This window comes from Nasonia vitripennis, chromosome 5 (assembly GCF_009193385.2).
Source record: "Nasonia vitripennis strain AsymCx chromosome 5, Nvit_psr_1.1, whole genome shotgun sequence".
In the NCBI taxonomy this organism is placed as follows: Eukaryota; Metazoa; Arthropoda; class Insecta; order Hymenoptera; family Pteromalidae; genus Nasonia; species Nasonia vitripennis.
The window spans coordinates 18,769,224-18,795,582 of NC_045761.1; the positions used below are offsets into that span (position 1 = coordinate 18,769,224).

A 26,359-nucleotide genomic window follows, 5' to 3' on the forward strand; every position below is an offset into this window, starting at 1 on the left:
ATAAAGACAACTGACAATTTCGTAATTTAGAGGCTAGGTCTATACAACTCTTTTGCGGTATATGTAATATATAGAAACGGTATAACACACGAAACATTAGCAGTATAGTATCATACGAATAAAGGCGCGTCGTCCTCGCGAAAGACTAGACATTATACGCAAGTATAAGCGATGAGAACTGTCGTCGTCTTTCGCGCGACGCGCCGGTGAACACCACTACATCGAACGTTCTCGTTAAAAACTACCAAGTCTACCATCGATATTAGCGTATCTGTGCAGTAATAATAATAATAATGGTAATACGGTGCAGCGAGTACTTGGCCCGGACTCACCTTTGTGGCGCAAACGAAGCACGTAGTGACAACCTTCGATATGACGTTCATGAGATTTTTCGTCTCTTGGATGACGTTGTCGACTTTAATGAAAGTGGCGGCTTTTCCCACGGTGGGATTCTTCACGGTGAACTGTAACTGCTGGACGTACGTCGGCACACGGTCCAGGTTCTCCAGGAGTTCCTTTTTGTGTGGCCCACCCGGTACCTGCGCCCATTACAAGACTGGTGATACAGACTGATCGTAACCGGCCGTCACGCCAAAAGAACGCATTGCTTTCTAGCTTTCATTTCTCTTTTTTTTTTAAAAATGCAAGCTCGAAAAATACGTTCGTTTTGCGATATGTCATCGATTGTATCGCGCAACTGCATTTGCTTATAGAACTCTGTAGTATACGCATGTATATGCTACGCGGTTATCTAAGCTCTGCGATCGTGTATATATATATATATATATATATATATATATATATATATATATATATATATATATATATATATATATATATATATATATATATATATAATATATATATATATATATATATATATATATATATATATAATATATATATATATATATATATATATATATATATATATATATATATATATATATATATATATATATATATATATATATATATAATATATATATATATATATATATATATATATATATATATATATATATATATATATATATATATATATATATATATATATATGTAAATATAAACGATATATACTGTGTAATATTCTAAGTAGACGCCCGTGTATGCACGCATCTTTGACGCGAGCTTTTGCCGTTTCGCGTCGCTCGGGCGATGATTAATCACGACTTGTGGTGGATATAGACATAGACGCTTTCAAACGATGTTTGCATACACGTCGCGTTCTCGTAATGTTCGTATATATATATAATATAATATCTGATCTAGGCATATAAATCATAATATTTATAACACAATGCAGTATAGTATATAAAAGTTGAAATAAATATAGATAATAAATGTAATTAAGATAGATAGAAGTAGTTAAGAGTGATCATGTGAGTGACAGTGATATACAGTACAGACCTTGTTGCTTTTGCCAGCTTCGCGAAATATCGAACGCTATGTACACGCTTATAAGAGACATGTTCGATATTTCAATATCTTGACATACAGTGCTTTACTTTCATTAAGACACAGCGAGAGAGCAGCGAGATTGTTAGCCAGAGTGACATACATTATAATGCACACATATAGATACACAAAAGCGTGTGTGTGGCGAGATAGTCGCGTGAAGCTATAGATTTCTTTTCTTTATTCGCGTCTATAGTCATGTAGAAGCCAGCAAAAACTTTGGGACACATTATAGTCATGCCCCAGATAGTGGAAGGAGGGGGGCCATAATGCACATAGACGTCGTCCACAGACGGAAGCATTCCCGTAGCATCTAAAACACACCTTTTACTATCGTACACAGAAAAATCTTATAGTTATGAGAGTTATGTACGTCATTACTCAGGATGCACACACATGTATACGTTTTAATTCAATGATATAGAGAGATTAGTGATCGCGTTGTGTAACGTGTCGAGTCAGGATCATGCTCTTGCTTGTGGCCGTGCCTTTTTTTCCTTTGAGGGCGTGATCCTGCTCCTGGTTGTGTGTATGAATTTGGAATGGCTCTTGCGAATGTTAACACACAGTTGAATACACTAGCATGTTCAGTACATAGGCTAAGGTGATTGCACAATGATACAATGAGTCACAGAGATCAGAGATAGAAAGTAAACAAAAAGAGAGAATAATAGAGAGAGATGATGATTATGAAAGTAAGTAATTTTACAGGCGAAAAATGTGTGATAGAATAGTACAAATAGTTATAACACAACCAACGGGTCTAAAGTAAAGATAGAAAAAGTTACCTGGATGGAGGCATTCAAGAGCGAGGGTCAATCGAAAGGGTGTTATAATACAGAATTTACAGGTTATTTAGCGCACTCATCTCTCAAAGTGAAGCAGAGTTTTGCTTCAAGTATGAGAGATCGAAGTGGTTTTAATAGTTTTTGGATATAGCTATATGTAGAATTTTGCCTAGCTAGGATGGTCGTAAGGGCAGCAAACGTGTTAATTTCAACGTGTCTAATGCTAAGAGATAATTGCGCATGAGCTTCATCCAATCGCTTGCTTAATTGCATATATTTACACATGTGCTCTTATTGTATGTACCAAAGATATGTGCGAGTTGGTCTTATTTACACGCAGTAATGAATTGCAGTAAAGAAGTAAATCGTGACACAGAGGATGTAGCTTGTGCGCAAGAAATTACGAAATAATAGAGAAAAAAATGAAAAATAAAGGAAAGTATAGTCCAAAAGTAATAGTATAGTAGAGAGAACATAAGAGAGAGAGAGAGAGAGAGAGAGAGAGAGAGAGAGAGAGAGAGAGAGAGAGAGAGAGAGAGAGAGAGAGAGAGAGAGGAGAAGGATTACTCAATAGCACGAATATTTGGATTCAAGTCCAATATAGAATTCGTAAACAATGGTATATAGATAGAAACAATTGTAAGATGATTCAGAACAATTCCAGTTAAGTAGACGAGCAAATTGGGAATCGGGCGAACGTACCTGGTAGCTGAATTGTCTCACAACTTTGTACAATCTGTTGGCCTCCTCGGCGAAATACTCAGCTTGCGTGAAGAGGTCTTGGGTGGTTTTCAGGGCCCCCTCGCCCCTCGTGAACTGGTACATGGAGAAGGCCATCGAGGACATGTTCTTCGCGCGCTTCACGATGTCGTTGTTCTCCTCCAGAGCGCTGCCGTTCTCCTGCCACTTTTCCGTCTCGGCGTCCATCTCCGAGGTTATGCGCTTCATCTCGAGGCCGGCTTTCGCTATTTTCGCCTGCTCCTCGCTGTCCAGCCTCACCGGTTTCAGTGGTTTGCTGGTCGTCCCGTGCTTCTGCGGAAGTACGTGGAAGTTGTAGGCACCTTGTATCATACTGTACGCATCAAATGAGTTTACTTACTCCTGGTCGAGGAAGGGACATGTAGACTTGCTTCTCGGGTCGACTCTGGGTCAGTTCGAGGACGTCTTTCGCCACGGTTGTCACGTCCGACATCAGCCACTGCCACATGTCTGCGAACACTGAAACACGAAGCGAACGATCGTCGGTATACTTTCTTCCTCTCGTTACACACACTGAAACCAACCTTCGAGGTTCTCCTTGGCGATCTTGCTAGTGGGATGCCTCGCTAACGTGTGCGCGGCCGTCACCACTTGAGGTCCGTATATCCGCAGGTTGATCTCCGTGAACTTCGCCGAGACCTGCAGGGACTCCGAGAGCGCGATGTGTCTCAGGAGCTTGCAGACCTGGATTTCGAATGGTTCGATAGAGAGGGAAGAAAGATTAAATTAAATTTCCGCCGGAGAGGCTAATATACAGCGGCGTGTCGACGTCTCGAATAAATGTGCCGATGATAATCTCACCTCGAGTATGTGCTCAATGTACTCGTGGAATCGATCGCTGCTTTCCTGCAATCTGTCGATATCGTTGGCGAGCGCGAGGTTCCGGATGGTCGACACGAGCTCCTGTCCGGCCTTTGTGACCTGCCCGAGATCGCCGGCCTGCTCCATCGTCGTCTGACACAGTTGCTGGCGAAGGTCGCGCGTCGCCCGCAATACTCCCAGTATTGCCTGGTCCAATTCCGAGTTCGGCGAGCTCGTGCTGTTCGTTTCGAAATTCTATGGGAGCAAATATGCATTACTATCACATTCGGAAATCGTTCTATACATCTGTGTTTCATCCCCATGGCTCTATTGAAGTGCAATCGCGTGGCAAGTAGAAATTGTTCGGTTTGGTCAGACTGAATGGTTTATCGACACTCTTTGATTAAATTTGTTCTACATTGAATTTTTTATCATAAATAGGATATCTAAGTGCGCTTCACAGATTCCTTATCATGTCATCAATTATATCTTTCCAAGAAAAATTTAAATTTTGCCGCCTGATGAGCACTAACGTAGTTTGAAGCTTTTGTAGGTTATGTAATAGCATTTTTAATTCGCGTTCCTAAATTCTTGTACCAGGTGACCGTTGATCAATGAAATGTTTCACAACAAAGCCCATCACTTTTTAAAGAGAGGATTCTCGTACCAGGCGACCGATTATCAATTAAATGCTTCATAACAAAGCCCATCACCTTTTAAAGAGAAGATGAAGCATTTGTATGTTATGTAATAAAATTTGCATTTATCATTCGCGTTTCTGAATTCTTGTACTAAGCGACCACATCACTCTTTTAAGAGAGGATCTTCCCTCTAATATCATTCAGCAAAAATCGATTCCTTTTTGGAAAACCGAAAATTTTCTGAATGCAAAACAAGAGCAAACCAAAATACAGTTGAAGAAAATCGACGGTCATGTGAATGTACAGAAAAGTGGTCGGGAAAAGTCGTCCCAAAGTAAGCATACACACCATACTGTTGCCGACTCTGAGTAGCGTGTTAAGCTCGAGTTTAGCTCTGTCGCAGAGCAGTAGGATGTTCTCTCTGTGTTCGTGGCTGGTGTAGGCGCTGTCGGTAAAGTCCTGGGTACGTTCGACCACGACGTCCAGCGCCGCGGTGAGGGTCTCGCGACAACCCGCCGACAACAGCGTCATCCGCGTCGACTCGACCAGCCTCTCGAACTGCTTCAGAGCCGAGAACACGGTACTGCTGTCCCAGTCCTCCTGCTGTGGACTCTGCGTGAACATACATAGCTCGTCTCATTGTTTGCCCGGCCACTGTTTGCGCGAGGGGCGAAAATGTTTTGCCTCGAATTTCGCGGCCCGTTTGCGTTTGGTTAACTCTGCTTGAATTCATTCGCGCGATAAAATTGAGGAAATACAATAACGCGATACGCGGGACCGTAAAGCAAACCATACGATTTCGAGCATCCCCTCGAGGCGGCTAAGAGAGAGAGAGAGAAGTTTTTATAGAGGAAGGAAGCAATTAACGAAAGGAGTGAAACGAATCCTTACTTGTGAATTGGAGTAGGTGGATTCGCTGCAGTCGAGGACGCCGTCCTTGACGACGTAATGAATGAGATCCATCGCTCGCCTCATCTGGCAGAAAACCGTGTCCCTGTTTTCCTTCGCTGAAGGGCACTCGGGATGCCTGAGGCAGGCCTTGCTCGACGTCAACAGCATCATCGTACTTCGTTCCAGGACCTGTCGCGCCGCCGCCATTTGAGCTCGCCGCCTCTCGTCTTTCAGATCGTTCTGTCAAACAGGGGTCGATTTCGTTCTCGGTTATATATTGCGCATTCTGAATTATACCAGACGAAATTCGCTACCTAGACACACTGCTCCTGACAGCCGGAAGTCGCTATACGCTGGTTATTTTTCTCTCGGAGCGGCAAATTAATTCTCCGATGTTGATTTCTTTCTTTTTTCGATAAACCCCGTAAAGACGGTCGAACGTTGGTTCCCGGCGAAATTACACGGGAGAATTCCGTCGGAGTCGTTTTCAACGCGCAATAGTTTCGCGCAAGTTACGCCACGGTATTTCCAATATAGAGTTTGATTAAAAATTCTGCGCAGCGATAATGTCTTCTCGGAAGTCATTACGACGATTGCCGGTATTACGTAGTGATGCAATAGTCGATTGTCTCTTTAAGGAAGCCTTTTCGCGCGAATCACACTATAATTATGCAAATCGAGAGTTTCGATTTGCATCGGCCATTACGAAAGAGCAATATGAATTCTCTTATTATTCATTCGAAAAATATGGCACTGTTACGACCTTCGCTATCCCGGAATAAGTATAAAGTTGATAAACCAACTTTTTTCACAACATCGTGCAAGTGTGTACCCATTGTTAAATTAAACAGTGACAATCAAAATGAAAATACCTGTCGGTCGCCCGTCATGTGAGCCAGTTCGACCATTTCGGCGCCGAACTGGCTGAAGGCCTTGACGAATTCGGTGAAGTTCGAGACGCTCTCGAGTCGTCCCAGGCTACGTGCCACCTTGTCCTTAGCCATGAGCAGCTGTTTAACCACGGTTATGTCTGCCAGCAGCAGGACTCGCGTCACCGAGCCCAGCAGGCACTTGGCCGCTCGCACCACGGCTTCCCTGTCCGTCATGCTCTCCTCCATCGCTCGCTCGCATAGCTTCTCGATGGCCGATCCTGCAACAGAGGGATTTTTTCTTTTATTTTTCATCTTAACGGTATAGCGGTAATATGGATTGTTCGATTTTTTTTTTAAATTTAGACCAATCGTTTAAACGCGAATGGAAATGACTCGCCACCTTGCGGAGGTATGCAAACATGTGGAATGAGTCGCAGTAGCGTATAAAGACATACATTACAACGTGTATAAAGACACACGTTTTGTAATATACCTTTTGGCTCTTTAGTTGTTGAATAGCGAAGATAGGTGGCGCATGAGCACTTTTTTCTTTCCCTCATCAGAATTTTCGCGCTGAATGTACATATAGCGGTATGCCATTTGTTCCAAAACTGTCTTACTGGACTAGCTTGGGACCCTCATACTATAACTGCTTAAATTTATTGATTGGAGAAATCATTCGTTTCAGAAATGAAGTTTACAATATTGTGAATGTTCCGATTTTTGTTGAAGTGGACTACGTAGAATTCTTTAATAACACCGTCCAACGGCTCTAAAGCTTCAATTCCATACCTAAACAGACTATAATTACACGTTTTGAGGTGACAGAGATCGAAGAAAAGAAACCCCGCCTCTGACAGCACACAAGCTTTTCCATTTCTCCGAATCGATTTATATTCATCGTCTTACGTAAATCATCGGAGTTTTACACTCTTTTAGAATTGATAAATAAATAATGCACTCGGGAGGATCCATGAATAATGCACAAGTTCACGGTAACGTTCTCCGGCCGTAAAAGTGCGCCGCGTAACCTGAATGCTATTTATAACCTCGAGCCCAAATTATACAGTAGCATACTGCACGAGTAGCGAATCGATATAAAAGATGATCTCATGCATGACCATTAAAAAAAAACTTATTTCGAGAAATATCGATGGCTGCACGAGTATACAGCGCTGTAGTCACGGCATATCAGCTTCTCAAGACACCCACAGTAGCCTAGCGCCGGCAATTCGCCGAATGAATATTTATTAATTACTGGAGATAATCGAGCTTGAATAAACAAAGGCTCGATGACGGCTCATATTTTCTCTCTATATAGCCCGGGCAGTGCAAACAAAGCTACTGCTCCTTCTCTCGAAGCTGCCGCCTTTCGTACATACATATAGCGAGACTGCAATCTTCGACCGATGCGGTTTTGAATTACGCGGCTACACAAAGGCTGTTTTGGCGGGGTTCGTTAAACAGCTATTTCTCGAATTAGCCGATATACTTAGCAAGCGCGACAATGACTTCGACGAGACGAGTCTTTTTCTTTTCTATAGTCGAGTGAGGCGAGAGCGCTGACTCTCTCTCTCTCTCTCTCTCTCTCACTTTCTCCCGCGCTCGTGTGCGCTTTGTCCTGGGAATGAGTTGGAGGGACAATGGGGGAAGTATACGGGCTAGTGGATTTAACCCTTGGCTTATTGTTTTCAGTTTCTATCGCGTCGTGGATCTCGTTTCGGTATATTTAATGAGCGACTTTAACGTCGTTATGCAGAGTAAATAGTTTTCGCGCTCGAGGTTGAATAATTCTTCGTTTAGTTCTGATTGATGTGGAGCTACAGACCGTCTTGGACATGCAATCAACTGCTCAAAGGATCTGTCAATAGTACCCGAGTTCGTATCAAAAGGTTATTAACTGCCGATCGACTATTGATATATGATCTTGTTCATGTCAAGCTGACTGACGTCTGAAACTTCCTGCAGTGCGTATCGTAAATAACGATCGTTTGCCGTTTCTATATTGAATTTACTTCTCTTTCTCTTTCTGTCTACAAGTTCGTATTGATCACTAGATCGTAATACGAAAGGAAAAATTGATGTTCGTATCGAATCAATTAGCGTGTAATAATAAACCGTTCGTGAACGAAGTTTATCACGCTAAGTAATATACTGTCATTAGCGATACTATGCAGATAACGCATTAACAACCGTAAATACGACACGTTAATAATAACGAATTATACACCGATACGGTCTTCTCTGATATTTATTACCCCTCGGCATAAATGCATAAATAATTCAACCCTGATGCAGTTAAAAACGGTCGCCGTCGACTTCGTTACATCACATACACAGTCGCAAGCCCTGCGAGTACATAACGGATCAATTTATCTTTATATATACGTCGACGAGCACGTTTGTCCCGATAAAGAATGCATACAATAGTGTATAGCGAGTATCGTGTCAGTTCGAATAAAAAACGCTACAAATTATTAATTCCATAATCACAAGCTTCGCTCCTGCTTTCGACGTTTATACAGGCAACATTAACGGCTGCGCATAAATCTCGTTCGACTATCAAGATTTATCCTCCGCTGCGGTAAATCAGGGAAAAAGTATCGGATTAAAGAACGCCATATTCGAAAGTTGCTACTACCTGTCCTCTGCAAACCTCGTAATTTTTCCGAAGCTCAACCTCCCGCACGCGCTGTGTTTGCTCTCGGCAAACATGTTTACGACGTAAAGAGGAAGCGGGTAAACGCTGATGAGCTTTCGAGGTTATCAGTACTCGATTACCGAATACAGCAAGAAACCGATGTGCGGCTGCGGCTCAAATCTGGGTCAGCTCTCGTAGCACTCTGGCCTTTGATAACGCGATTTCTGCTCCAGTTGGATTTTTCGATATTCGGCCCCTGCCGTTATACCTCTTCTGCTGCTGACCAGAAACGATTCATAAAGTTTTTACGCGCTGGCCTTAAAGATTCCGCGGCGGGATATATGAAATTACAATGACAAGCGCGGCTGGCTTTTCCATTTTCGGCTCTATACGTACTCGACGAGAGAAAAAAGACTCACTCGACCTTAATAATCTTCTCTTCGAAATAGTTTCGGGGGGAGCATAATAGTTTCGAGTAGTACAATGCGGCGTATAGTCGGACGCGCGTATGAAAATAAGCGCGACTTTGTACGTTTGAATGTCGCCGTTATTAAAATTGCACCAGCCACCGATGGTCGGGCGGTGCATAAAACATACACTGGCACTTGGCTCCCCTGGCGTTCTTTTATAAGCCATCATCAGAAAGACGACCGTAATAAAAGCATCGCGGCTGCAGTGTTATTGCGATCAAAACAGAGTGACCTTTCGCATTATTCTCTCGCTCTCTGAATGTGTGTCGATGCGCATTTTCGGGTGCGTTCGCATCAATCAGTGACTACGCTATCGAATCCGTGGAAAAGGGGAGAGAAAAGCGATACGATATCACCTCCGATCGTTTCTCTCGATGCGGCCTTCGTACATTCGGAATTTGATAATCCTCGCGCAGAGGAATCCGCTATCGGTTGATGTGCTCGAGAGCGATCCGTTTTGTGCTTTTATTTCGTCCTCGTCTTTTTTCAATTTTTTTCTTTTTTTTTTTTTTGCTGACAAGATTGCACTCGAAACGCTATCGGAGATTGTCGAGATGCTACTGCAGGAAATCTACGCTCGCACGAAAGTCTTGCAAGCTCTCTCGAGTCCTGTTATTGAATGTAAATGTCGGAGAGCTTTTTGAAAAGAACGACCGAAGCGTAGCGAAAATGAGAGGGAATATTTCCCCGTTGATTTTGACAATCAATTTTTCAATAAAACCACGTGGCGTGTGATCGACAGTGATGAAATGATTATTTGAGTTAAAGTTTCAGCGACGCGCGAATATGAGCGGGGAATAAAGTTTCTCTCGTTATTAAAAATTCAAATACCCAGGCGCTGTACAGAAAGCTCTATTGCGTCACTTTTTACGTGACGGGCAAATTCAAATGTACAAATGCAATTTCTCCAAAGAACTCGCGCAGCGAGTTATATCACGAGAATATCGTTCGCTCGACTCTCCGTCTCATCTCGTAGAAATATAGGTCATCAGTTTTGAATTACAAAGCGAATGTAGCTTCCTGAAAAATTCCCACGAGAGGATTGTAGAACCGTAATCAATCATTCCCACCACTATACAGCGTCGTGCGCAATTAAACAGAGGCGAAAATTACACGCCCTAATGGCGAGAAAACAAAGCCGTCGATTTATATTCAGCCGCAAGCTCTCTCAACTATTAATAATCTCGAGCCATGCAGATAGATACGCAGATCACACCCTTCTTCCCCTTTTCCGGTCGCCGATGCGATCGTCGTCGCCTCAGCTGCAAAGCCATCCAAAACGCATTAAAGATATCCGTTATAAATCCATTACAGCGCGTGGGTGATATAGCTGACTGCGAAAAAAGAGCGAACACTGCGAGAGGGAGACGGACAGAAAAAAGCTGCACCCAAAGAGAGAGAGATAGCGAGCTTGCTCGCGCGCGCGCGTCGAAACAGATTAAGCGTGCGACGCGCAATCTATTAAGTCACCTTGATAACGAAACCATACGCGCCTAAGAGAGCCGGGCTTCATGCAGATAGAGCCGGCTATATGCATGTATACGCAGAGAGAGAGAGAGAGAGAGAGAGAGAGAGAGAGAGAGAGAGAGAGAGAGAGAGAGAGAGAGAGAGAGCGAGCCGTACACACGTCGGCTCAATGCACCTTGACCTAAGCCGGCCTAAGCGATAGACATCTACTGTACTCTCTACTCCACCCTCGATTCAGCCGACGGATAATTGCATAGCCGTGGCGCGTGTGCGGCGCGGGAAATTTCAAAGTCACGCGACGTCGTAAAAATCCGAAGTGATATGCGCCGCCTCGTGTTAATTTTCAAGTTCATTTCCTCGACGAGATGCATCAGCCGAGATTCACGAGGATTGATGGATGAGCCATCGATCTATTTTTGCGCTTCCTCCAAGGTGTCGAAGTATATAGGAGGACTATAGGTACAGTAGCTGCGTCTTTTGTGTCTGTGTCTGTGTATAGAAAGCCTCGCCGCTGCCTCAAGGAGATTGCGCGAGGTGGAGGGCTGAAGCGCCTTTCGTCGAGGAATTCATCAATCGACGCGCAGTGGGAGCCGAGCTTTGTTTTCGCGATTGCGAATTACCGGCTTGTTTGATTTGCTTATTCCGCTACGTGAAGAACACGATGGAATGAAATAAGGACTTCGTGGAATCGCGTAGTTGGAAAATGCATCTCGGCGATCATGCGTGAACGTTTAATCACCTTCGATCATCGAAGCGAAAGACGATCGATTACTTCACGTAGAGTTCGGAATCTTAAAGACTTACTTCGCTTTTACACCGGTAAAAAAGCGTAATTCCCCGCATCGATGATTATTACTCCCAGCTTAAAAAGCCACTACCGACAATTAATTAAAATCCCAGCCTTTACTGCGCTGAATCTTCAAAAAGCTAATTTTCCAAAACGCTTTTCAAGCCCGACTGCCCGTCAAAGAAACTCCGCTTTGCCACTACTGCTGCGCATTAATTAATGTATACGTCTATATATACCTTATAATATAATCTCCGAAAAGACATCGCTGACCGAGAGAAGCTGTATATCGCGCGCTATTGCGACGTATACATGTATAGAGTGAACCGCAAAGTTGTTTCCCCGGCCGGCAGTTAATTTGTTCCCAAGCCCGCGTCGAAAGAGCAAATAACTCAAAGAGCTTCTTCTTCTACTTCCTTTCGTCCCCTCGTTCGCTACTCCTCGAAGAAGGAGTATATAGTTCACGCTACATTAAAGAGCGAGCAGAAGCTCCCGCTGTGTTTTTCTTATACCGGACGCGAGGGATCTGTAATGTGTGGGTGTATGTGTGAGCTCTTGGATCCTCGAGGAAATCTAATGAAATTAAATGCTCTAGAGGGGATTAGGCGCTGCTGCGAGGAGAGAGAAAGAGTCTAGGCTGTATCGCTGATTGCCATATAAGGTACGTCTTGAGAGGGTTGTTTACTCGAAGGAGTTTAATGAATTATTAAGATATCCCTGACTAGTAGAAAAGGTCCTCAATGGTCAGACGCGTGCAGTATATATATATATATATATATATATATATATATATATATATATATATATATATATATATATATATATATATATATATATTTCATTCGAAAGCTACAAGCGGATATACATCGAGGGAAAGGGGGTATACGCGAACTGCGGTCGAAAGCCCTTTTCCTTTCATCCGCTCACCAAGTCCATACACACGTATACATAGAACTCGCGTGTGAATCGCTCGCGACCGCAAGGCTGTTGAATGTTTTGTAAGCTAACTTGACCCGGTCTCAAAAGGTGCACTGCTTAAAAATAGAGTAGCTGCTGCTGCTGCGCCTTGTCCGGATTTTTTTCTCGCGGGCGATCGATTTGGTTATTAGTGGACCGAATGGCGACACCTGCTGCCGGCGTCGTTCTTTAATAAAGCTCCGCGAGAGGCGAGAAAATTGAAAGGCGAGTGCGTTCGATTCGACGTACGTTTGCAGAGTCGCGGAGGATTGATTAAAATCGTCGCGTGCGTGGCTATTTTACAAATCCCAGGGATTCTTTCGCTTCGCGGAGCAGCTCTGCGATAATGGATATCGAATCTCTGGAATAAAGCTCTAATGAAAGAATAATAAAAGCTCCGAGAGATAGAGAGGGCAATAAAAGCTCGAAGCTCGTAAATTTATCGGAATCAATCGCGCGACATGTAAAAGAGCTACCAAACGCGCACGCGTAACTTGCGTAAGATTTACAGCGATAATTTATTCGGATGTATACCTACTCTCACCCACGACTGACCGGATTACACACTACACACGCACCGGAACTGATATACACTGTTAAATCAAAGCCCCAAGCGCGCTGACGTGGCCGACTTACCGACACGCAAAACAATGGTCAGCTTTTTCTCTTCGGACGCTATTGCCCCGTAATCCCCATCAATAACGTCCCAATTCAACCCTACGTGTGCCTGCGCGCGTGTCCTCGAAATAAATGACTGTATATACCTATGGAAAAACTCGCACGACCTTGCGACTACTTTCCATTACGCACTATCAATTTTTCAGAGGCGCAACAGAGACGAGGGAGACGAGTCTTCAGCAGCTGAGCCGTCTCTCTCTCTCTCTCTCTCTCTCTCTCTCTCTCTCTCTCTCTCTCTCTCTCTCTGTCGTTTGGCTCCTCGCCACACGGCTTTTATTGTTTGCTTTTATTCGTATGTAAGCACTGCGTATACGCCTCGGCTGATGTCTCTCTTAATGCGCGCGGGAGAGTCTCTCGGGCTCCACTTCGACCTTTTTTTCCACCAGTCTCTCTTTTTTAGGGAGAGAAAGGGAGTATTACGCCGGGCTGAGCGTGAAATACGCTGATTTTGCGCTCGGCTGTGCGATCTCCTTTTTTTCTCACCACGCGCCGGCTTCTCGGTGAATTATTTTACTATTGGGAGTAGGATGGGATAATGGCTTTTTTCCTCGGCAGAATATTGTATATGCAGTTTGAGGAGTAATTGCGCGCTGGGCTCGTGGATTATTAAATCGTGGTTTCCAGCAGTGGACGAGGATTAAAAGTTCGAAAACGATTTTCCCGTAATTCCAGCGTACGCTTTTTCCAAGGCTACGCATTTTTGAAAATAAGAAGAGAAGAGACGAATAGCGAAAAAGCTCTTCGTCGTAATTGCCGGGGGATGATTGGATTTGCCGAGACGCTAAGTGCGCAGCAGTATAGTCGACGACGACCCTTGGCTTCTCGTTGCCTCGCAATGGTTTTATTATCGCTCGGGAACAGCTCATGGTTTATGGATGGACTCGGTCATCCTTATGCGGCGTTCTTTTTACGCCCGGAATTCTCCCTCGCGGGTAGGGTCTTTATATTCTTACACGAGTCGTACGTAGCTGACGGAGTACAGGATTGTGTCGAGAGCTGCCGCCGATGAATAAAGCGGAAAAGTCGCTTCAACACACACGATTTAATTGCAGGTTGTCATGATTTTCCAAACGTGCACCGCGATAATCCCGCGCTGCGTCTGTTCGCGAAATTTATAGCGCAGAGTTAGAGCTGTCGTGGCTATAATTTCACAGGGACTTGTTCTCATCTATTCGCGGCTCACTAAATTCTCTTCATTATCCTTGCCACGAGGTCCCGCTGTCTTTTTTTGCCTCGACTGCTAACTTGTCCTGTATGCACAAGTGAGTTTTGGATAAGTGAACCGTTTTTTTTCCAGGTCACTCGTGACGCTTGCGTTTCCCTGATAAAGTTGCGTATCCTAAATAATAAAGCCCGCGCGGTATCTCCCTGTGCGCGCGTTCAATAAGCTGAAAAATATCGAAGCGCATCCGCGAGGCTGAAAGATTGCAGCGATTAAAAATACCCGGCTTTTAGTGAACCTTTGTCACGCATATTCTACCCTACTCCCCGCGCGGGAATACGTACACAACCGCATGAATTTCATTTCCGCGTCTCTCTCCCTCTCGATAACGCGTTATACGAATAAAATCTGTCTAAAAATATTTCTCCGGCTGGCTCGCGCGTATCGGCCTTTTAAAAACCGATAAATAGCCGGTGGTACGTCGATAAACGCGAAAAATTCTTTATAGCTTCGCGCGTATACGCGGGAGAAAAAAGTGAGCGTCGTATAATTTTCCGAAAATTAATGCGGGAGAAAATCCAGTGCCGTAGCAGCGCAATTTCGTACGGACGATTTACTTCTCCCCCGAGCGCTCGCGCGCGCGGCGGGAAAATCAATTACCGAAAATTGAAAAGCTGCAGTCGCTATTTACCCCAACACATGCTCCGTACTCTTATCCGCACGTGTGTACGTGCGATATTTCGATTCGCTCGTTTTCGCTCTCTCCTGCAAGACTCTCCGGGGAATGGTACACAACGCGACAGCGAATCGATTTTTTTAAAGTGAATTCTTTTCTAAAAATAAATCGGGTATGTATGGCGCGTTTAATGTCGAATCGAGCGCGACTTGGGAATTGAAAATTTTCATGGGTTTACGAGATTGATTTTCGGCGGACGGTGCAGGCTTGGACTTTGAAGGTATGCGAACTATTCGTTGAACTAAATTAATAAGCGAACGCGATGGAATTCGATATAGTTGATTAACTTTTGAAATTCTCTTCATGAGCCCGATAACCTCCTGTGATACTTTATTGTAGAAGTGTGTATATCTGCGAAGTGGAAATGTTTCGGTACATCGTACTTTAAATCAATACGTTTTGCCGTGAATATCTTTATTTTTTCAATACGTAAAAGGATATAAACCGGTGGAAAATAAGAGAAGCGTATGAAAAGGGAAGAGCGTTATAAACAGGGTGTTTTATAAAACTCACGGAATTCCCGTATTTTCAGATCGTATAAGATAAGGATACGCGAAACACACCGTTTGTATGTTAAAATACAGCCCGCGCAGTAAAAACGGTATTTTCCACGAAATTCGTCTCTGAAAACCTGCAAATATTGCGCAGAACTTTTATTTTTCCTTCGAAAATAGTACCCGAAATCAATTACTTTCAACTTATAACACTTGCTTCATAAAATAGTTTAAATTCAAAACTATTACGCACTTTTGCCGCGCCTCCCCCTCGTACTCGCGTCGATTAATTGAATCGTGAGCGCGACACATTCACCGTTAACCCATTTAACACTGCGTGCATGTGCGAGAGTAAAGCGCAATAGACATTTTCTCTGAAACTGTCGCGCGAAGATGATCGGCACTCCTGTTTTTTGTTCCCCCGGTATAAATATGTCTAAAGCGAGAGACGCGATGCACTTCTTGTATTGGGGTGAGTGGCGGAAAATAATCGTTGGGTTGAAAGAGAGCAGCTAGCGGCTTTTTTTCCCTCCGGGGACTGCGCTCGCTTTTGAGGTCAATGTTATTGCGAGTGTGTGTAATACATAGGTATATGATTTTAGGGTAGTGAAATTTCGAAAGCGAGTATGGATGCGGCGATCGATACGATGTTTACAGCCGGGGGATGAATAATTCAATCTTGGGCTATTAGTCATAAGTCGACAGTCGAAATCCGAGTGATAAATGCGAAGATTAACCCCTTTTCATCGTGCCTGACAATCGATGCCATTTTTCATTTGTATACGCGCGCTTCCATGTACCAGAATCTAAAAGGGCTGAGATCGAAGAGTATAAAAAAAGCCGTCGTCCTGTAACAGATTAGAAAATTCAATCCCTGCACAGCCGGACCGCAGATTCGGAATCACCAGCGCGATACGACAGCACCGTTTAGATTAACCCATTTTTTCCCGCCGAAAGCGTCACGTACACCCCCTCCCCTCCACCCTACAACTTTTCAGCCGAGAGAAGAAGAAGAAGCCATTCGTCATATCGCGAGTCGAAAAATGCAGGCCAGAAAGAAACAGACAGAGAGCTGGTCTCGTGTAGCGGCTGCGTGCCGGCAGGATGGCCCCGTTGAAAATCTTTCATGGCCGAAGGAGAGGGGGTGTACTACCGGCGGCAGCGGCCCGAAACTAGGTCAGGAAACGTCGGATTTTATTTCCTCCCGCCTAGGCGGCGAGAGAGCGAAGCACAGTCGTCCATGCATGAATCGACGTGCAGCCGACGCCGCTTCGATGCTTTTTCTTATTCGGTAATATCGTCGAGATGGAGCTGTGCTGAAAGACGGATGATCGTCCCGCGCCCGCGCGCCCGCTGGTGTCGAGTCGCGTTGATGCCTGTGAAATCTATATTACTATTCGCGGGAGCCGAGGATTTCCCGAGGCGGAGATGATGAAAAACTCGGAGGAATTTGTTGAGCGGTTTTTAGTGTGGGATGGATCAGTAGAATACGCCGGCTTTGGTCAGACGATGTAAAATTGTGATGGTATGGCGACGCAGTGATTGACGTGGATATAGTAATAATACTTTGTAAATAATTCTACTTTTTGCTTCAAAAGACAGACACATCGAGGGTTTATTTCGAAATAAGTAGTTCAAGCCTATAAACGGCGAGACTCCCGCGGGTCTCGATCGTGATACGGCTTGAATTCCGTAAGTCGCGTCTCGGTCCAGTAAATCCTTCCGTATTAGTCGAAGGCTTTCTTGCCGCGGTAGTTTTTTTTCTTTGCCCGAGAGGCGATTTTCCCGTCAGGACTGACAAACAAAGTGCTGCGGGTCCTGCATCGGAAAATTAAATCCACGATTGATAGCTTCGTTTTATAAACTCGCTTTGCTACCGGGATGAAGGTAGTTTACTGCCCGCCAAATCCAAATTGATGGCGTTTATCTTCCTTCGATCGGCGTGTAAACGATGGACTGAGTCGCGAAAAAAGTTTTCTTTTTTATTTACCGATGGGAGTTGTGAAAATGTATTTATAGAGAGGATGCGAAAGAAGTTTCTCCAATTATAGAAAGCGACGCGAACTAGGGGGGGGGGGGGTATACGTATATCACGAGGAAAGTTCGCTTATTACACGTTAGTTCGTAACTTATCGCTCCTAATCAACTTATAACCCTTGTCACCTGTAGTTGAATAAGTAAACTGTACACTGTATACGAAGGGTATTAGCTGAACTTACTACACTTTTTACAGTCGAGTAACTATCCTCAACGGAAGCTCACTTCGTGTATAAAAAACTGCAAATTCTTGTTATACAAAGTTTATCCCACAGCACATTTGAATGGGCACAGAGTGAAAAAGAACCGAGCTATTACTCACTAAAAATATCCCCGGAAGCTTTGAAAAAGTTATCGACCCAAAGACTTCGCTCTTTCTCTCTTTATAGGCATTCATGCAGCTCCGACATTGTTTCCGAGTGACTGAACTTCACCCAACCTTCTCTCTGTACGACAGAAAGTGCCCACCCACGTAATGCAGAATTACTCGAGTTTTAAAGATGCGCCAAGTTGACCATTAAGCTAACAACCTTTGATTAGACCTCTGTACAGAGAGCAACATCTGCAAAAAGCCACTTCGCGTAACGGAATTAATTTTCAAATTACACTACTGCCGCACGGCCTTAAATTCCGTCGGCGTATAATCCCAACGGGCGAAGTAAAAATCTTTATCAGTGTGCACATTAGCAATTCCGTCCTAAATTCAACGCGCGAGTTAATTTCCCCAGAAGTAATTAAATTAATTTTCCAACAAGAATACTCGCTAGCTGCTCTCGTCGCAATAATTAAAATAATCCATTCGCGCATCATACACACACGTACACGTACACACGCTCGCGAAGGGAATTGGGCCATCCGCGAGCGGATCTCTCCATTCGGAGCAGTTCTCCGCGTATAAATAAAACGAACGAAATACATTATGACAAAGCTAAAGTAGGCTAACCAGGCGTTCCGCACTAAACGTCACAGTACTTTCGTTTCCACACACACATACATACATACGTGCAGAACCTCGTGAAAATCCAAAGGTTGCGCTTTCGCCTTGTAACTTCTTCCATAAGTGCAGCTAACTCTTTCCTTGCACAGAGACTCGTATCTATACTTAGGCGCACACCAGCTGTACGCAATGTCGGGATTTATACGAAGGGGTTATATGGAGCACGTGTGTATAAGACGCACTAACGCTTCCATGAAATCCAAGCGAGAGCTGAGGCTAGATCGATACTATAGAGCGAGCTTCTTCCTTGAAATCGCTTTTGAAATTATAATGGGCTGCGCGCGATGTGTAGAGCTCGAGATAAAGGGGAGAGTCGAGGCTTTATTCAGAGGAGAACCTTACGTATGCTACTGATGCAAGACGAGAGCTGGCTTCTTTGCTCGGGTAGGTAATATGATTTTGATGTTTACGATACAGAGAATAATTCCTACCATCAGTTTTTCCAATTTTCTTTCTGTCTCTACCGCAAAGAGCAGTGTGGCATTGCAAGACGGCTCATACTCGATGCTCTTTGGAGGAGGGCGGATTCAAATTGGAAGCAAGACCACAGTTGCCCGAGTCTTGGCCATTGTCCGTTGGGGAATCGAGAACAGGTCTGGGACGTTAAATAATCCATTCCGGTGACCACTAATCGAAGAATACGTCAGCTACGGCTTGAGTTAATGGTTTCCTGTTCCATGGAGTTTCTGGGCGGAGTGTTATACAGTGGATACGGAGCTTTGCTCCTGATTTGAAACTGTCACTGAGCTGGACACACTGAATCATGTTTCTATACGTTAGTTAAGTTCTGGTATTGTATTACAGAATTATTTTTAATCGACTGCGTTTACGTCGATCATTACAGCTTTCGAATTTCCTTTGACGTATATACAGATGGTTTAATCTCGTTATTTGCAATTCAATAAACAGTTGATTAAATCGTAACGAAATAATAATCCTCTGCAATATTACAAAAGGTCACATCGCGGTGAATCAACTCAAGTTCATCCAGTTAGTCAGAGGAATTTTTCTTCGAGCATTCAGCGAAGCACTTGTACTTATAAATTCTAACTAGCGTTTTAGCCGCGGCTGCTCTACGACTCGGGCTATTCAAAAGTTGGCTAATCTGTTTGCTTCAGCCAAGTCTTAAATTGCATTAATTACCGAGTATTATTATGCGCTCTTAGCTCTCGCCAAAATGCTCTATGATTGAGATAATATGAGTTTCCGCGATTTCGATAATTTCATCTGGCTTTAATCGACGGATAATCACACGCGATTATCGAAATTTCGGAGAGCTTGCATGCATCGTATTTTATTAATTCGATATGCTCATTATCATCGGATCTATAGCAAACAATTGCAGGCGCTGTATATTAGCTTATAACTTCCGCATCGACGTGCGCATAACTTTAGCATTCAGTAAGATGCATTATGGCGTAGTGCTTAGCTTCTGCCAATACGGCATAAAGCTCATATGCAATGATTGCTTTCGATCTGTGTATACGGATTAATCTGATATTCAAGATATAGCCGCGCACGAGCACAAGCAATACGTACCTACCGATTAAACGAATACTTTAAAATTCAAATCGTGTAAAGTCAATGATATTATACCGGACAGACGATAATCGTATCGTGATGTACAGTTCAAATTTTTATAAAAAGTGCACGTTCAAACGCCAAAATTCAACGTCACGCACGGACCAAAGTTTACGCGGTAATTTCACTGCATAATCTACTCCTACGGGACGCGTCAGAGGGGCTTCAAACAACAGGGCGCGATGATTCCGAGCGTTTGCCCGAGAGTTATACGTATATTCTCTCCCTCGGAAATTTCACACCCACCGTCTCCAAGTTTTCCAGAGGATGGGTTTACGGCCCTTCCGCACACACATACGCAGCGAGACGCGCCGATAAAGCTTCCTGCATGTAATTAACTGAAATAGCCCATAATTTTGGCGCTAGCATAGGAATTTATAATAACTCTCGCTATCTGTCTCTTCCCATACTTTGAAAACTGCATTAACGCCGAAAATTCGCTCTCGCGGCAGTTTGATGGAAACGCCGGGGGATACAGACTCTCGCCGGATTTGAATCGGTTAAATTTTGATGAGTCGTTATTCGATGCGTGTGTTTGTATTCAGAATCCGGGAGAAAACTGGGACGCGGCGGAGTAGAAAAAGTTACGACTGCGTCCTCGGTATAGACAGTAAAGCTTCGGATCAAAGTATCCAATACAGGAGGACGAAAGCCTCGCAGTATTTCGCCCGCTTTAACGGCATACCTATACGGTACACAAAATTTTAGGACTGAGCCCTGAGGAAAGAACGTCATTTCGCGCGGCTAATCTTCCTATAGTAAAGACCTTCGCTCGAGCGCGAAACGATGAGGAGCTTTCTTTAATTTATACATGCGTAATCAGTGCGGCTCGTTGTAGAAACGACGATCCGCGTAAACTTTTTTCACGGCTGATTAATCGAACGAGAAAGGGGAACTCCCTCGAGAACCGCAATCAGAAACTTCAGCCTCGGTATATAGTCTATACTCCCTCAAACGCAGGTAATCAAGTCGGCTATTCTAAAAGCTCGTCCGTTTCTACCATTCGTTACATAAATTTTCCCAACACCGTCATCCAGAGTAAAATAACATTTGCATGTTAGTCAGGTACCTAAAACTTCGTATTCCGTTTAAAAAAAGAAAAATATATGCAGCGCGGACTGCTGGAAAATTGCGGAGCCGTTAAAGAGTGCATACATTGCCCCGAGTCGCAGACGCGGGGAAACAACGCGCGTTGAAGCGAATGTGCACATACAAGCGAGATGGGGGGCGAGAGGAGAAAAAAAGCTAGCGAAATCGTGCGCAGCAGGGCTAATTATGTTCTATCTACCTAGCTTAACCCGGCAATCCGGGAAACGAACCGTGGATCTGGCCCTGTTGACTTTATGTTTCCGATTACGCGCCTCCCAGAGATTGGCTTCTTTGTTGTCTTTATTGGCTCTTTTTTCCCGCGTTAACTGAACCATCGATCCGATTAGTTCTTGCGCCATAGCGGAAATTATTTCGCGTCTCGGGACTCTATTGGATTTTCGAGAGGGAGAGAGAAAGCGAGTTTTTGCGCGGCTCGTGGAATTTTAAGTGGAATGTTCGAAATTCCACGTGTGCTGAAACGCGGAATTGAAATAATAAGACACCGCGCAGTGAATTACGATCTCGTTAGAGAGATTATTTTCGAGCGAGTTGGAGAATATTTTTGCACTCGGAGGACGTATACAGTACGTTTTCGCCGAGCAATGTCATCGAGATACACGAAACTGCCATTTATCACGGCATAAGATACAGCCGAGAGTAGTATGGGAATTCTGCGAAATATTACGGCATAAATCGAACGCGTGACACTATCTTCGACGTGAGATCTCTCGCGAGTAAAGTAGGTATCGTGTAATTCTCTGCTACTGGGAAGCATCGTATATTAAAGTTTCTCGCGTGCATTACATGATATAGGATCGCAACGATCGAATCGACTGTCGATGCCTTTTTTCCATCGTATAGAGAAGCCTCATTGTCTGCAGGTACACAATTAGGTGTATAAGCGCCTTTCAAACTGCGCAAAGTTTCGGACCGTCTCGAAATAGGTCAACTATACAGCGAACACCGCGACTATATCCGTTACGTAGGACGTGACGTCATTGGCCCGAAAAAACAACACACTCTAAACTTTGAGAATGAAAGTTCGACTCGCAGCGGCAAAAGTAAGAGTTGCGTAACTTTAATTGATACGTCTCATCACTCAAGCTCTCGCGAATAAAGCCGGAGGACGTAGCAACAACTAACGACCGTCTCTATACTGACAGCTAAAATTGGTGTACATGTTGGGCTGCAATTTCATCATTCGGTAATCGTATATGCCGTTCATTTATTGACTATAACTTTCTTTATTCGTATCTCGTCAACTCACCAGCGACCCTCGCTTCCTTGCAAGCCTCGTACATGTCCTGCTTGACCTCGAGGTTGTCGTCGGCTATCGTCTCGGCGACTGTGACGAACCTCTCGACCGCGAGGTTCACGCCTTGGCCGACCCGCGCCAGTACCCCTGGATTTCGTTCGCATCGGAACGGCCTGTCCCTGTGCGACACCAGCTTGGAGATCTGGAAGCAGAGAATATTTCCAATTTGTAGTCCATTGTGTTGGCCTTTTTTTAGGGGGGTAGTAAATCACTTTTCAAAATTCAGTTTCTCTTTCGCTCGTGTAAATCATTTGACGGAGAAAAAGAGCTTGCGGAAAAGCTCGAAAAAGATTTAGTTATAGCGTCGCCTACGCTTTTTTACGCTTTGGTTATTTGGCTTGGACTCATCTGAAAGCCCGGATTACATTGCTTTGCTTTTCCGCAATTTGTACAACGTACTCGGATATGAGAATACACATTTAGCTAGAATCCGCACGTTTTTTCAGTATTTACTCTGTGCAAGTAATGTGAAACTTTTGACGATTATTTTGATGAGCTTTTTCAAACACTGATTTTTCTATTTTTAACGTAGCTTTCGTTTAATCAGAGAGATTCGTGAATAGTAGATACTTTGTTTGGTTGGCTCAATTATCCCGATCCTCGTGAAGCAAAGAGACTAGAAATTTCAAGCAGATGAGTCAACTCACTTAGTTCAAGAGTGATGTTTAATGTGAAATTCAAAGCACCAAAGTATATCATAGGAGGGAAGACTTGGTCGATAGACCCTTGAGGCATTTTTTCATGTATAACGTGAAAGGATGCGCTGCATGTGTGCGCACACATCAAACAAAATATGTTGCAAAGGAAGAACATTAATACAAAAAATTTAAACGCGTTTTAGAGATACTGAATTTTGTGTGATTTCATACGAATATATTAAGCACAACTTAGGTCAAGGAAGACTTTATCTAACACAGAGTCTGTTATTCAATGTCGCTAAATTATGAATTCTATTATTCCTATTATTATTATATGCCATTTTCACCATTGCTCTAAATTATAGAACATATGTCTAGTGTTGCTATTCTAAAACATTCACTTTGTCTGTATAATTCTATATAATAGTAATTTATGTACTGCTGAGCTATAATCTAAGCCACAAATTTTGTAACCATCGCGTTCTTAAAGTGTTTGTCGTAAGTATAAACACATAGAATGACTGTTGATTTTCTAACGGTCACACACATGCACACCCTTTTTATTCTAAAATCGATCTATTTCTGATGTTTCCATCACACGTTCCATCACAAGACAAACCTACTATTTTCTACACACATAGAAATCGCTCAGTTTACCGCATTCTTCGGCCAAAATATCACATTTGAATGCTTTGGGCGTACTTTGTGGATCCCCCAAAGTTATTCCGCGAGCGAACGTGTTCTGAAGATATAGAGGTATTAATGTTCCATTAAAATAGCATTAGGATACCGCATTTTCCCGAATATTTTACAGACGGTGCAGCTGCTCCGCCGTGTATACACGAAGGTATCAAGTAGATTATGAAAACATTCTCATAACTTGAATGTCCTCGTAGGTCTGATAAAAAATAAAACGTACACTTATCGCGTGCCTCAGCAGTAATTCAACGTAGAAAATCCAGACGATCGCAGCCGCGTACATGATTCCTGCCCAGAAAAGAACCTCTGCAGAGACACCGGAAAAAAAATCACATCAGCAGCTCGGGCCAAAACAACATTGTTCGCGCGCGGAGTTCAAGCATCCAAGGAGAAAAACAAAAGAATAAGACCCGCCGCGCGTCGTGTGCCTGCATTGTCCGCGTCGCTCACAATAAAACAATGAACAGCTGCAGAGGGAGATCCTCTCGGCTCGCTCTCGATAATGATACTACCCTCGATTCTCTCCTCGGCGGCCAGGGCTATGCTGTGAATTTACATGCGGTGCATTCATCAAGCGTCGCGCGGGCCATAGCTGCTGATTTGCATACAGGCGCGTGCGCGACGTGACCGACAGTCGTGCCGATTTCATTAGGCTCGAAGACGCATTGGTCGGCGAAAGTTTCGCAGCCGTTGTAGTGGGCGGTTTTGTGCTTGTCCTCGGGTTGCCCGGCGCGTTTCAAGTATATAAACAGAGCGAAGTTTTATGCCGAGCTGCGTTTGCGCGAGACGACTATTCAGCGGGGAGAACGGGAGAGAAGTGTCTGCGTGTGATCGGAATATTTATTCCTCGGAAAACGCCGGCTTGGTCGTTGATGGCCTTGTTCTTTTTCGTTTTTCCTAAATTTCGGCCCAGCGTCTGTGTAGGATCGTACGTTTTATGTCATAGGCTTTTGATAAAGCCGATTAGCCGAGATTTCTGAGTATAATCGATTGATTCACTGCCGGCTATGAAAATAACTATCGGTGATCGAAATACCTCAACTAATAATGGCCCGACGCAAGAGTGAGCGAGAGAGCTGACGAAAAATGGGTCAGAGAGAGCATCAGACTATAAAAGCAAGGTCATTTAACAGCGTGGAAAAGAGAGGCGCGGATAAAATTTCCCTCGATTTTTTGCAACCGACGCGAGCGTTGGGTAATTATGCAGTGTCGCTCGACTGCGATAAGTTCGCGCATTTTCCGACTAGTTTCGGATTAACGATCGACGCTTAAATGAAACTAACGAATTACATTTTCGTTTCAAATTATCGCTCACACAGTATCCTGCATCGCGCAAAAGTTCGTGTTTGAGAGTAACTACTATCCACGAGTTCCCACGGGTGCATCCCTCGTCTTTCTTTGAAGAAGCGACTGCACACACCCTTTAGCTCGCCAAAAGAACCGAAAATTATATACCTTCTCTCGGGCGAATATAGTAGTGGTGTAGCTTTGCAGAAGTGAATTCGCGTGCGCGCACACGATATGTAGTCTCTCTCTTTCAAGGCGGCCGAAAGCCGAGAGGAAAAACACGCCTCCGATGCTGTTACCGCGCGCGTACAATGTGTTTTCCGCGCGATTTCACAATGCATTTAACCCGGATTTCGCCCTCTCTCTCTCTCTCTCTCTCTCTCTCTCTCTTTCTCTCTCTCTCTCTGGCGCCGAATGAAAAGGATACGCCGAAAGCCTCGTGGAGTTTGTGAGAGATCGTTGCGTTTTTCAAGGGATGAATTTTAATTTGAATTTATAGAACTGGAAGCTCGCGGATTGATAAATAATGGAGAGTGTGCGAGGTACGTCGGTTATTCGCTATTTATCGATAGTTTTTTGCTGCGCGAGTATGAAGATTGGAATGAATTTTATCGTAGCTTTTTCCTCCCCTGTTCGATTTTCGTTAGAAGCTGCACAGGGTATAGTATATTGTGCAACTAGGGGGGGGGGGAAGGGCGATTTCTAACGAGGGTGAGATTTGAGCACGAGTTGGAGTCGAGGGCGGCGAAAGCGCCCAAGATGGAGACGATGCTCAAATCTCACCCTCGTTAGAAATTGCCCTCCCCCCCTTGTTGCACACTGTACTTTTTTTGACAAGTGCCTGTAAAGACCCGTTTTCATGCATATAGAGTGAATGGTAAGTTGCGCATTTTGAGTCGTAAACCACTCTCTTTAAAAAAATATCAATATTTTTCAAAAATTTTCAAAAATTTGATTATTTTTGAGTGTTTTTGAGTGATATTTTGGGAATATCCATTCTCTCCCGCACGCTCGAAATGAGCAGCTTGCCATTCACTTTAGAGGTATGGAAACGGATCTTTTTCATGCACGTGTTAAGAAAAAATATAGGTAGGGTTGCATTGTTTTATTTTTT

At 43.9% G+C, this 26,359-nt stretch overlaps 1 protein-coding gene across 5 annotated transcripts in view; it reads right to left on the reverse strand.

Annotated features, from left to right (window-relative positions):
- Positions 1–26,359, reverse strand: part of LOC100122393 (alpha-catulin) — a 105,547-nt gene that overhangs the window by 6,939 nt on the left and 72,249 nt on the right. For all 5 annotated transcript variants that reach the window (XR_004228030.1, XM_016986274.3, XM_008205829.3 and 2 more), the window contains exons 2-10: positions 22,574–22,763; positions 6,211–6,488; positions 5,339–5,578; positions 4,796–5,059; positions 3,807–4,061; positions 3,530–3,689; positions 3,346–3,464; positions 2,949–3,278; positions 333–539 (exon numbers count right to left, since the gene is read on the reverse strand). Coding sequence is in view for 4 of the 5 variants with exons in the window: in XM_016986274.3 (XP_016841763.1) it covers positions 333–539; positions 2,949–3,278; positions 3,346–3,464; positions 3,530–3,689; positions 3,807–4,061; positions 4,796–5,059; positions 5,339–5,578; positions 6,211–6,488; positions 22,574–22,763 (2,043 nt within the window). In the remaining variant the exon portion in view is untranslated. The remainder of the gene's footprint in view (positions 1–332; positions 540–2,948; positions 3,279–3,345; positions 3,465–3,529; positions 3,690–3,806; positions 4,062–4,795; positions 5,060–5,338; positions 5,579–6,210; positions 6,489–22,573; positions 22,764–26,359) is intronic.